Raw genomic sequence first — 13902 nt, 5'->3', positions numbered from 1 at the left:
TTGTTATTGGGTTTGGACCTGGCGTATTTCAAGGGGACTCGCTTATATTCCCTTTAGGAAATAAGACAAGTCAATCCGCCTCTGACAGAATCATGAACTGGCTGCTCTGATAGAGAATTTTCTACAGTTAAGTAGTGGCCATAATGACTGAAATGATTCTGTTTGTATTTTGAATGAGCGCCTGTCATTGCCGGAGAGGGTTTAATAGGTGCAAGCTTGTGCTTTGTGTTTGTGGCATATGGAATCCCAGCAAATAATGTCACCCATTAACTTTTTCTGCTGTTCCTTTCTTCTGCCAGGAAACAGAGATTGACAATATCCATCAGCTCGTCGTGGGCGCCACAGAAAATATCAAAGAAGGAAATGAAGATATACGAGAGGTAATGTTCTTGTCTGCAGTTACATTGGCTGTAATTGTGTGTATATCTGGAAGACGAGGGGGTGGGTTAGGTTAGGATTATGCGTGTGTGCGTGGTTTTGTGTTATTAATGTTTCCAGCTTGTCACACAACAGCCCTGGAGAAAAAGCTCCATGTAATAAAGACTTAAGCCCCTCTATTCACAGCAATTAGGCTGACACTTGTGAGCGATTTCTTGGAACTGTATTGTACACACAAATAACAGTAGAGTATGGCAGACTTGACTAAGTGGGTAGAAAGCGCTGCTCTTAAAACATCAAATTATATTTTGCTTAAAGGAAGCCTGTCATTAAAGAGGAACTTTATCCCCCCCATTTTGTTTTTGTTTTGCTCCATATTTTTTTCTGCTTTTGCGATGCACAATTGACATATTCACTCCCCCACCCAGCAAGTCTAGCAATGTCCTGCTATGATCCACACGCTGGGTCCTAGACTGCCATCTTCGTTTATGGCATCATCAGGAGTCGGCTGTCTGTTCCTGCTACTGGCAGAAGCCCCTGATGATGTGCCACTAGGCCTGCCCCCTTCATATTCACCCACCCAGAGGATCCAGCATTGTTCTTCCTTGATCCACCATGCTGCTGCCACACACCAGGTCCCGTGCCGCCATCTTCTTTTATGATGTAATTAGGAGCCGGCTGTCTCTTGCTGATTTAGGCAACCAGCCCCTGATGATGCGCCACTAGATCTGCCCAGCGAGTCCAGTGTTGTTCTTCTATGCTCCACCGCACCACTGCCACATGCGTTTCCCACACCTCTATCTTCATTTCTAATGTCAGACTGTCTTCTTTTGGTTCAGGCAGCCAGCCCATGATGATACACTGCCATGCCGCCCTCCTTCGGCCAATGTATGTGACGAGCAAAGGAGGAGTCTAATGATGCCTAGTGCATCTAGCGAGTGAAGTTCCACTTTAAAATAATGAAATTGAATATAAGCCATTAAAGTGACCCATGCTGTTCCTCTTGCTATCCGATCTAATGATACCTGTGTATAGAGGGTGCTGTAAGCACATTATTGACCCATCTCTATTCTCACAGCTCTCTAGCTGTCTCTAGAAAGCAGTTGTGAAAATTCTATTTACCTACTTTTGCTTTAGCTTCTTGATCACTTCTATTGGCTGACCTCCATTAGTTTACTCCAACATCCGCTTTGCACAGGTACTGAGTTCACTCCTGTGCCATGCTACATCAGACTTGGGTTGCAGCACATTATAGCATGGTGTACCATGCATTGATGTGGTGCAGCCCATCCATTTGAATGGGCTGCCTGCCGCATATGAATTGCTCCAGATTCGTGTCACACCATAATGCATGGTATTGATGTAACGTGTGCAAGGGCTAAATGCATTGGGGTGCCAAGAAAAATTGGCACCACAGTGCACCGAATATTGTCACACGTGATCTCACATAGATGTGACCAGGGAGCTTCGAAGGGATTGCATAAGGAATAGTTTGAGAAATGGCATGGCTTAGTTTAAGAGCGGCACCACAGGATGGTCTCACTGGTTCTGAGCAAACGAGTATATTTTGGAAACCTCTGAACACAGACTTTGACTTTAGCTATAACATATAGCCTTGGAAAAGTTCTGCCATCCCACAGTGCAATAGAAAGGTGTTTGCCTTCCAGTTTGGGTCTTTTTGTATTTCAATGAAACCTGCACTGAGAGAAATGCAAGGGGCTATTTTTTCTTACCTTTGAGATGTGCCTGTGTAGCCTTTGCAAGCTTCTTTCCCAATTTCCAAGTGACGAGAAACTATGTTTGTCCCCTTAGAAACAATAGAGACAGACAGAGCTTCCTCTCATTAACATACAATGCTTCTAGATCTTTAACCCTTTGTCAAGACCAATCTAGTTTCCAACTGATAATGAAATCTGCCAGTACAGTACAGACACGGTTCATTATGTTAACATTCTTGCCACCCTCCGCTAGGAAAATCGGAACAAGAAACCACTTTTCTTTCCGAATTGAGCAAGCGACAGTTTATTTTTTTTAGTTATGCTGAATGAGAAACCTATAACAAATATAAAATATTGGCTGCAAAAGTGGAAATACACTTTAAGGTGCCCTCTCTTTCAGGATCGAGCTTTTAAAGCTTTCATTGTATTTGATCCTCTATTACATTGTACACCTTTTTCCTACATACTGAATCGGCTGATTGCAGAAAAACCTCACCGGGCATATTGTTCTCCCACACACCAGCAATAAATCAATACTTCCGGTCAGTTAGTAACTTTTTATTTTTACAAACTCTTATGCAAGAGATGGGGGTGGAGATGGATGCTCAGGGAAGCAGACCACAATGTCTATGCACTGTTTATTAGCCTAACTCTGAGGTCTTCATCTGCACAGACCCCAAGTTGGACATTTGTATATAGGGAGCATTGTTTGATGATAGTTATTGAATCTGATTTCACCTGGCAATTTAATTTAATAGGTGTAGAAGAGTACATCATTATAAAAATAGAGCATTCATATATGCAGGTACAGAGAACTGCATTAAAGGAGAATTATGGGGTGAGTGAAAAACACTCATCCCCATAATTCAAGCCGACCTGTGACAATGAAACTGTCACACCTCGGCTCTATTGATCGGGAAGTCAGCGAACACATCCCGTAGATCGCTCACTTCCCAATCATCTCCCTGCAGAGAGTGGTGACTGACAGTCACCGCTCCCCGCAAGGATTCCCCCCTAACCTCTCTGATCCTCTAGCGCTGACTGGAGGATCGGACAGGGGAGGGGGCTGGCACAGCTGGCTCTACCTCTAGATAGGCAGAGCCCACTGTCAATCAGCCAACCGGGTGGATCTCGACAGTGGCGATCTCAGTATGTAACGGGCAATAGCTTGCTATATACTGAGTTTTGGGTCACTGGAGGAGGTTAGTATATGTCCTTCCGTGACCCTGAAAAGAATTATGGGAATAAAAGATTACCCATAGTTCTCTTACAAAGAGTGTAAAGATAAGAAATTATAGTTTCCCCCTCATAGATTTAGCAAACAGTTTTAGATAATAACAACATGATCCACCCATCTCAAACATAACATTAATCTTAGTACCTGGCTGTTTTCTCTGCTGTTGCCCCCATTTTAAAGGAGAACTATGGGGTTAAGGCTTTTCCCCATAGTTCTCCTTAGGGTAACGGGAGGACACAAACTAGCGTCCTCCCGTCACCCTAGGCTTAATATACCTCGAGCTGTAGCTGAAGCGGATCCCGACAATTGTGCCGGGATCCGCCCAGCTGCGTGACTGACAGGCAGAGCCAGCTGTACCCGCCCCGTCCGTTCCGCCCAGTCAGCGCTGGCGGATCGGAGCGGGGGAATTCAGCCCCTCCCCTGTCATGATAGAGAGCCGTGACAGGATCGAGAAGTGAGCGAACGCCGGTATGTGTTCGCTCACCTCCCGATCTACTGAGCCGACCTGTGACAGTCTCATTGTCACAGGTCGGCTAGAACTATGAGGTGAGTGAAAAGCACTCACCTCATAGTTCTCTTTTAAGCGAAGGGTGCCAAAGTAATAGGTGGTTATACATTGATTCCAGCATTTGAATCAATATATTGTTTTAGTTAAGCGGGAATCCTTTATTGAATCCAAATTCAACCAACAGTGCAATAGTTACTTGCTTGATAATGCAGCATTTATGTGCAGATGTGCTGTTCTCATTGGGTTTTTTTTCTAACCCAATGAGATGCTAATGAGTTCTCCAGGGAAAACAAATAGTGGTCAAATCACTTCAGCCCCTGGAAAAGCAAGGATAGAAGTTATATAAACGCTGAGATCCTCAGCATCTCTATTATATGATCTTCTATTGGTTCTCCTGATTATATATTTGGGAGCCTAGACGCACAGTCCTTTTATTGGAAGGATGGCAAGGGATGCCGGGATTCATTTATATGCACAACTTAGATTTACCTACAGAGATATGCAGAGGAGGAGGAGAAGCCATGGATAAATGCTGAGGTTTTGAATGATGCTGTATGCGTCTGGCTGTTAAATGCTAGTGCTTTCTAAAAACTCTACTTTAAACCATAAGAACTGCATTGTCCAGCGTTCCTGATAAATAGTTTTGCTTCATACAGAATCATCTGTAAATAAAGGTACCGTATATACTCGAGTATAAGCCGTCCCGAATATAAGCCGAGGGTGGGAAATGAGGCAGCTACTGGTAGATAGATACCAATAAAATTACATGAATATTTATTTAAAAGAAAAATAACCTAGCTCTGCAAGTGGAAAAGGGGGTACAGGGCTACATATCATGTACTACGGATCATTTAACCCATTCATGTTAGCAGAGGATCATTGTAAATGTATTGTCTGCACTGTATTAGCAGTATATACTACATATAGAGTATATACTGCTAATACAGTGCAGACAATACATTTACAATGATCCTCTGCTAACATGAATGGGTTAAATGATCCCTAGTACAGGGCTACATATCATGTACTACGGATCATTTAACCCATTCATGTTAGCAGAGGATCATTGTAAATGTATTGTCTGCACTGTATTAGCAGTATATACTACATATAGAGTATATACTGCTAATACAGTGCAGACAATACATTTACAATTATACTAACATGAATGTATTAAATGATCTGTATGTAGCCCTGTACCCCCTTTTCCACTTGCAGAGCTAGGTTATTTTTCTTTTAAATAAATATTCATGTAATTTTATTGGTATCTATCTACCAGTAGCTGCCTCATTTCCCACCCTCGGCTTATATTCGGGACGGCTTATACTCGAGTCAGCGCCAGTGCGTCATCTTACTTACCTCGCCGAGCGTCGCGTCACTGCTGCTCCGGTGTGCGGCGCTCCGAGCGGGGTCATCTGGCAGTCTCCGGGTCCTAATTTAGGTGGCCGGAGACTGCCAGATGACCCCGCTCGGAGCGCCGCACACCGGAGCAGCAGTGACGCGACGCTCGGCGAGGTAAGTAAGATGACGCACTGGCGCTGACTCGAGTATAAGCCGAGGGGGGCACTTTTCACCCCAAAAAATGGGCTGAAAATCTCGGCTTATACTCGAGTATATACGGTAAATGGAACACTAAAGTAGAATTTAAAGGAAAAGGAACCCCCCCCATCTCATTTTGAGTTGACAAGGGGCATCAAAATGATTGAAATGGATGTTAGGATTGAGTCCTATGTCTATAAGCTTTAAGATGGATAAATGTATGAAGGTAATAAAACGAATATGGAAATGTAATGGAAGGCTATATATTAAAATGAATAAATGTACCGTAATTAAACACATGCAGAATCACCTGCAAATATATTCAGCTTTACATTAATAAAAGAATAAGAGCAAAGCTTTACTCCCAGTTAACGGGCTAGTTTGCTAGTCGAGATGTCCACGCACTGTAATGCCCACTCATGCACCTCTAGACTTTCCAATATATAGATAGATAGATATACACATACATATGCACGCACACACATATACACACACAGGCCTATCGCATAGCTAACAGTTGGTATCAGTCTGATCTACATTGACATCTTCTCCCTGAGGCCTTGCTCCCTTTCCCATTTACTCCCATCTTGTAGGTCCTGCATGTCTGCCTGTCTGGGTATAATAGCAGTTTAGTTATCGCTGATGGATTTCCAGTTCTCCTCTAGGTCATGCCAAATCTTTTCAGCATAATGGGATGGATGGTTGACCTATCATACTGCTCCGCATTGTTCAGATTGGGTTTTAAGCCTTTTCTTGCCAGTTTAATAATATACTATCTAGGAAAAGGTAACGCTGCAGATAATATATGATTTAAATAATTTTTTTTAATTTGTTGCCATAGGCTCCGTCTTGATATATATGAAAGAATGGAGCTGGGGAATTCAGTGTGATGGATGAGTGAATGGTAAACTTGACAGCTGTCTCCGGCAATGAGAACTCTGGATGTACAGCAATATGCTTGTGATCCCCAGTGTGATAAAATAGCTTCATCATTGTCAGAGGCCTTGTGCTCAGCACCTCAGTGTCGGTATGAGGCATATCCAGCTTTAGACCAGCAGAAGCTGAGAAAGCAACATTGCCATGCGCATCCTGCAGTACTCTCGATTTCCTCCTGTGGAGCTTAGCTGTCATTTATATGGGCTAGTAGTAGAGCTAGTTCAGGGCACGGCAAGGGGAGAAATCTTTAAAGAAGGAGTCAGGGAAAACTAAAAACTTACCCTTGCAGTGGGGCTACCTCCGCACTGCAAGGGTTAAGTGTTCACTTTGTCTAGGGGGCTGAAATAAAGCAGTTTTCCTCACCTGATCCTCAATTCTTCCAGACTGATAGACTGGTCCCTGCGGCCTCTTCTTCACTGAGCTCCAGTAGTCTGACACTCCGGATGTCATGACGCCGCTGTCGTCGTCATGTCTTATACAGGTCCATTGACCTGCGCTAGACATGAGGACACCGAGGGACATCACGCAGCCGGAGCAGAGGAGGGGGGGAGGTGAGTGCCAACTGCAACGGGACCAAGGATCAGATAAGTAATATAGCTTTATTGGAGCCCCTTTACAAAATGAGCCGTTAACCCTTGCAGTACTGGGGTAACCCCGCTGCAAGAGTAAGTTTTTGGTTTTTTTTTCTGCCTGTTGCTCTTCTTAAAGCAAAATTAAAGTGTTGTTTTTTTTGTACAAACAGGTTAAAAATGGTTCATGCATACCTGCAAATCTGTTTATCTTGTAGATTTCATGATAGTGATCCCAGCTGCTGTTGGGGCATAGTGCCAGACCTGGGATATTCTATGACCTTTGGTTTGCTCTCTGTTGGTTGTACAGCTGTAGGCTTTCCATGCCTTCCTCTTAGTATGTCATTATGCTTCTAAAGAGCACATCAATACATCAATACACAGAACAGTCCTGTTGTGTTCTGCTTTCTCATTTGATTGACAGCTGCATTCAGGAAAACTGGTAGCAACATGTAGCTGATCAAAGAGCTGGGAAAAAGGAGAATTAGGCTTGTCCTACTCTACCCTATTAGACCCCAGTTCCTGCCAAAGGATAAGGGCTGGTGGACACCATAACTGCATCAGAACTGCGTGCTTCTGTGTAGCTGCAATGCTTTGCTTTATTACATAGATCTTGACGCTTTTTTTTTTTTTAGCTTAAAATGGGCTTTCAGGTGCAGTCCAGTACGTTCCAGTGCGTTTGCGTGAGTTTTGATGCGTTCAGTTGCGATCAGACACAGCTAAAACGTGACAAGCAGGATTTTTTCTGATTGCATTGGAACGGACTGCACTGGTGTGAACAGAGCACCAGAAATCCCATTGGAAAGCATTGTGACATGTGTTTGACGCAGCTGCCAAACTGGACGGACTACATCACAACTGCATCTGGTGTGAACAAGCCCTAAAAGTAGTTTTCACAGAGAATTTCCTGGGGTCTTCACTTCCTTCAGATGGTAGCACTCCCCTCACTACCCCCTGCTACTGTGTAGAAGAGGTAATGCCATGGACTCTGTAAGATGGTATGTGGGTAACATCAAATAGGGATAAAGCAAAAGGTAAAACAGATGTGAGAGTTTACATTCCTGCCCAATGCAGTTTCAGAGCATTTGTGTAACAAAAGATACTTTAGTTTAGAAAAGTGATGTACAGTCGCTCAGTTTATGGTGTCCTGCAGAGGACATGCAGCTGCTGTTTGGGGGGAATTTCTCAAAACTGGAGCAGTTGCCTATGGCAACCAATCAGCTTCTCTCTTTCATTTTCAAATCTTAACTCAGCAAACTGGAGAGAGAAGCTGATTAGTTGCTATGGGCAGCTGCTCCAGATTTTGTCTGCTCCAGTTTTGATAAATTCCCCCCTCTGAATGGACAAAATAAAAGGCACTTGAGTAGCTATTACTGCTCCTTATAGGCTGGTGATAACTACTTCTCTCTACTTCTCTACTCTTTATTTCCATGAGCCAACCATAGACTTTAATGTTTGGAAGTGCCTCATATACAGTTTGCCCTTAGGGTGGTTGGATCATGCCTGCATGGATGACCAGCCTCTATATCTTAGGAGCATATGTAGGCCACTCTACCTTCCCAGGAGCTGAATAAAAGCATCACTTTCCCTTAAAACCTACCTTCTCTTCCCCAGAAAATGAGGAGATGTCAGTTCTGCCGTGCCTCATTCTCTGATTAGTTCATCAGAATCTCAAAGACACTCAATGCTTTGATCTCGAATTTATGGTGCAGGTAAAAGAGCAATGCATTCTTCAATTCCATTCTTCACTAGCCCTGCAGGTGAGGGGAAGTACAGAAAACACAGTGTGAGCTCATTAAGTCACATCATGGGTGAATCTAGTTGTCCTGTTTCTTCGTCTCAGCGGAGTCTCACTCCTTCTGCTGTATTTTACTTAAAAATGTCAAATAAATGAATCATCCAACAGACAGAATGCCTTTGTGATGAGTACATCAAAGGACAAAGGCACTGCCTTCAGATCACCATACAGTGAGATGTTTATTCTTTTTTTCCATATTTGGCGGATACATTTAATTAGGAGGCAGAAAGGTACCTGTTTGGGGAATTTCTTTAGCATATGTATGTAAAATGGTATTCATTTTATTACTCTGTTCTAGTATGTATAGTGAGAAATGTCACTTCTGTATTCAACCTTCTCTTGAATAAGTCTCAGAAGACTGCAGTTTTGATCACCTAAGCTAATAAGGTTCCCAGACCACAGATGGGTTAAAGCCAGTTGATGAACATTCCAGTGTTTACATATTCTTAACAAGCACTACATAAACTTCAGTGACCTCTGTAGCTGCAGGCACTGTGGAGTAATTCATCCTTACATTTCACAGCAGCTCATTCATGTCTTTTTCTCAGTAGCTCAGTTCCCCTCCCTACCCACCATAGAGCTCCCACGCTGTGTTTGTATTGACATTTGGAAGGCTGCTGAGGTTAAGCACAGGGCAGCTGAGCTGCTGAGATTTGAGAGCATATGTTGTGACCTTTGAGGATGTATTGCTCCATAATACTTGTGACTACATGGATCAGTGAGCTTGTTTTAAAGCTCATTTACTGCTTGTTTAGAATATGTCAATACTGGAATTTCCAAAGCCTGGTCACGAGTTCAGTTCAAGCATTGTGTACCTTAAGGGCTTGTTCACACCAATTGCGTTGCATTCCAGAGCGGTAGCTGCCGGAACGCACCGCAATCGCTCACAAAACTCCCCCCTGGGTTCTTGGATGCCCACGCCCTCCCTGCTGCCCGTAGTGCGATCGGACACGTGGCACAACATTGCCTGCGTTCGTATCACTGTAAATGCAAATAATAGTCTGCCCTATTTCTTTGCGTTTGCAGTGGAATGGAACGTAGGCAATGTTGTGCCACGTGTCTGATCGCACTACGGACAGCGGGGGGGTGGGCGCTGGCGTGGCTGCGGTGCCATTTTCTTCAATGCACCACCGCACCCCATCCCGCCCCAGAACCCATGGGGGAGTCTTGTGAGTGACTGTGGTGCGTTCCGGCAACTACCGCTCTAAAACGCACCGCAATTGGTGTGAACAAGCCCTTAGTGTTTGAAACTTCCAATTTACGACATCACAATCTGCAGATCGCAGGGCTTCTTCACACCAGATGCAGACCAGATCTCCATGAGTTTCTGCACATGCAGTGCAGTGGGTTGTGCAGCATTTTTTGAGGCGTTCCAGGGCGTTTACATGCGTTTTTGATGCGTTCCAGAGCAGGTAAAATAGGGCTTGCTGCAGTTTTTTTACATGCTCTGGAACTGAACGCTGCGGTGTGAACTAGAGCCCAAAATACCATTTGGAATACATTGGACGCAGTTTTGATCCGGTCTGTAACTGCTCTGCTCCTGGAACGCGCTTGGTGTGAACAAGGCCTAAGTCTTCACATGATCAAATCGTCCTGCACCATGTTCCAGTCTTATGCAACAGAGAGGCAGGAGGATAGGCTCTGGGGCAGGATGGCTTGCCGGAATTAATGAGCAGTACAGCACAAAAATCTTCCAAATTCACTAGGGGTTCTGGCAAGCACAAAACCAGGATGAAGCAGGCAGCATGATTCAAACATAGGGATTCTTATTATTATGGTATGCCTCTGTGTTTACGTATTTATACATAATGCTTTACCAATTTGAGAACTAAGAACAATTCTAAACATATATTTACATATAGCATGGTTCCATGTGATTGTGTTGTATTGCTGCTCTGTGGCAGCAACAAAGGCTAACAGGATGTGACTGAGTAATTGGTGGTTGTGTAGAGCTGTGTAATCTGTGAAAGTAGACGTGAAACCTCCCTGTAGCCGTGATGTTAACCCTAACCAATCTCTTTTTTTTCTATTTGACCGACAAAGCCCCTACAATAGAGGAAGCTTAATAAAGTTAGTCACTGTAATTAACTTTAATGGGCAGGTCAGCTACCTGGCTCCTGTGATTGGTCCAGTCAGTGACCCCTGCTGTGCCCGGTGCTACCGATGGACCTTCTCATTTCTGTTACTAAAGCTTTTCTTGTTTTTTTCCTTTGCAGGCTATAAAGAACAATGCAGGCTTTAGAGTATGGATCCTTTTCTTCCTAGTCATGTGTTCATTCTCTTTACTCTTCCTGGACTGGTATGATAGTTAATAAATGAGCTGTGCCTCGTAGCTACAACTTCATTTGAACATTGTTAAATCATTAAGAAAATGCCACATCTTCGTTGTCCTTCTTCCTCCACATTAGTCTGGATATGTTAATAAATGTCACTTCCAATAATGAGGTCATGAAGAGTGTCTACAAGTGATTAACTGGAAGATATTGAGCTGTTTGCATTACACGGGGAAAAGCCAGACTCGCTGACTGCTTCTACACTGAAATTGTTAAAGGAACAATAACCTCCAAGACACTCTTTTTTTTTTGCCTAATTAGGTCGAACGGTGGGAGTTACATTTGTGACATTCGTATAATATCTCTATGTGTGACCTCCTCTTCTGCTCTTGTATTAATTACGACCTGTACTCTGCAGACAAGTGAAAGCTAGAGTAACAATCGTGACACTTAATTTATATAAAGGTTACCAAAGGCAGTCACATGACTCATGTTTTGTCATTGGTCATGTGTGGACTGACATTCAGCAGTTTGGCAGCTGACCGCACATGGATCCTTGAGGAGTACAATGGATGCCATTGATGACTTCCTTTCCAAGATTTCATTTGCCTGGCTGTCTGCTTTTGGTGCTTTCAAAACCCAACTTCATCACATGATGCACAAAGTAATATTGATACTTTAACTTTCACTTTCCTGTAAAGTATAAGTCTGTAATAGTTTCTGGCTAATCTGAATTTCTTAATGCTGATGTCACACCAATATCCCGCCCCTGGTGACATCGCAGTTGCCTTCCGCCACACCATTAATCTGTAGTATTGTAAAAGGATTAACAGAGTTGATAACAGTAACAGCAGAGCTCCAGATGGGAAAGAAGGATTGAATGTCGCAATTGAAGTGAATAATGTTGGGCTTGTTTCACCTTCATAGGTACCCTGAAGTACGCTGTAATAAAATATTTGTGCACAATGCCTAATTACAAAGTGAAAGTACTTTTCAGTTGTCTTAATTTCAACATTTTTTCAATGCCCAATCTTAAAACATTATAACACAGTTTTGACTTTCCACCATTATTCCTTTATAGCTCTGTTTTTGTAGCCAAGTCTGTTTTTTAATTGCTGTTCTGAAATGAGTTTCAGAAACACTGTGTGATACTCCATAAGGACCAATCAAATTTCATCTTTCAGTTCAAAGAGTGAGCAGGGTGAAAAAAAGGTCTGCTTATTGGCTAATTTGTACTAAATAAATAGCAGTTCTCATGCTGTGTTTAACTTGTATTGGACAGCATAGTAAAATGGATGCTAGAACGTGTAGGATCAATCATCTTCACTGTGAAAACCTGTAGACATCGTTCAGTGTACCGACAAGGAAAATCCGGGAACGTTTTGATATCAAGTTAATAGGAATGATTTAGGAAAGCAATTGGTTTGAATGGGACTTTTAAAATGATGTTAAAAAGTAATGAGTGTGTTCCAGCCTTGTGGGAATGATGAATATCTTAATTTAAAGCAGCATTAGTAGACGTCCTTGCCAACACTTTAAAGAGCAAACTGAATCGATGAAGCATTTTATATTTGCACATTTTTATGCCCATCATTTTAAACCTGAACTATGCTAATGATTTACAGCTGTTGATACCATGGCACCATCTTGTCAGCTGGATAGCCAGCTTAGTCCCCATTCACACTCAGCGATTTGTAGCATGCTTTTCACTTTAAAATCGCTTGTGATTTCCGCTCTAAAATCACTCAAATATGAAGCTCAATGTAACTCTTCCAATGCATTTCAATGGAGATGTTCACATCTTGCAGCTCAATGTCGCCTGTAGCTTGTAGCTCAAACATAAGCTATTTTTCGGTTGATTTCGAACAATTTGGCCCCGATAGACTTCGATAAACTGCCAAAAGAAGCGCTACGTAGCGCGACAAAATGTGCACGGTAGCTCAATGGCGATCAGCTCAAATCAGCACTGAAAAAGCTTGTAGCTCAGTGTGAATGGGGTCTTAGACTTAACAGTCCTGGCTGCTGATTTTACTTTAATTGGCTGAGTATTATTTGTAGATAAATTGGTCAAGTAAAAGCAGACATTGGAAGGACAAATTAACTAGTGCCTGTTATTCTCACATGTTAAATCACCAGGGTAGGAAAAAAAAAGTGGAGACGTAACTTACCTTGGACCTTTGATTTCTCAACAATTCCCATTGCCAGTGGTGATGTCATTCAGCCTCAATGCAGCCTCCTGGGAAAGCTGAGGATCCTAATTCTTGCAGGAATTTGCTGCTGCATATCACTGGCACCTACATGAACAGGCTGGTAGGCAGGTCAAAGGTGAGCAATGCTAAATTTTTTTGGCTAAATTTTTTTTTCCATTTTACATCGTTTGGGAATATTTCCCTGCGAGGTGCGCTTTAAGAGAAACAATTTCAATGGATTCCATTTAGAGTGTCCCTTTGCCTCAGTCAGGCTGATGTGGATGTATATAGAAAACTAGGATAATGTGAGGCCATCTCTCTTCAGCATGTTGCCATTGAGCAGACTGAACCTGATAAAAAAAATGTTCTTCTACAATGACATGATGAGGCTGTAACTACACGGGTGATTTTAATCTCTTGTAACTAATTAATGTAACCACTAGCCGGCAGGCACTTGAATCGGTTAAAGCTGCACTGGAAATTCTAGTTGTTCATTCCTACTAATGAAGTCGCCATTTATTCATTAAACCTCCTTTCGTTGCAGTTTATTTGAATAACGCCAGCTACAGAGGACTACAAATCCCAGCAATAGTACATTATAGTATAATGTACTATTGCTACATTCCTCTATAGCTGCTGGTATTCTGCACTGCGCCGCTGTATAATGTACTATATTGCACACCACACTTTTTTTTTACTTCCACCGTGCCAAGCTTGCTCCGGTGATGGACTACAATCTCAATACAAACTAGTAGTC

At 42.8% G+C, this 13902-nt stretch overlaps 1 protein-coding gene across 1 annotated transcript in view; it reads left to right on the top strand.

Annotated features, from left to right (window-relative positions):
- STX18 (syntaxin 18) overlaps positions 1–11273 on the top strand; it is a 122673-nt gene extending 111400 nt beyond the window's left edge. Inside the window, exons 10-11 of the mRNA XM_018568068.1 lie at positions 300–380; positions 10900–11273. Of these exons, the coding sequence (XP_018423570.1) occupies positions 300–380; positions 10900–10995 (177 nt within the window). The 3' untranslated portion in view covers positions 10996–11273. The remainder of the gene's footprint in view (positions 1–299; positions 381–10899) is intronic.
- Positions 11274–13902: the final 2629 nt, after the last annotated feature.

Source organism: Nanorana parkeri, unplaced genomic scaffold (genome assembly GCF_000935625.1).
Source record: "Nanorana parkeri isolate BGI_ZX_2015 unplaced genomic scaffold, ASM93562v1 scaffold1134, whole genome shotgun sequence".
Taxonomy (NCBI): Eukaryota; Metazoa; Chordata; class Amphibia; order Anura; family Dicroglossidae; genus Nanorana; species Nanorana parkeri.
The sequence above is the reverse complement of the archived record's forward strand: the minus strand, read 5'-3'. Positions and strand labels throughout refer to the sequence as shown.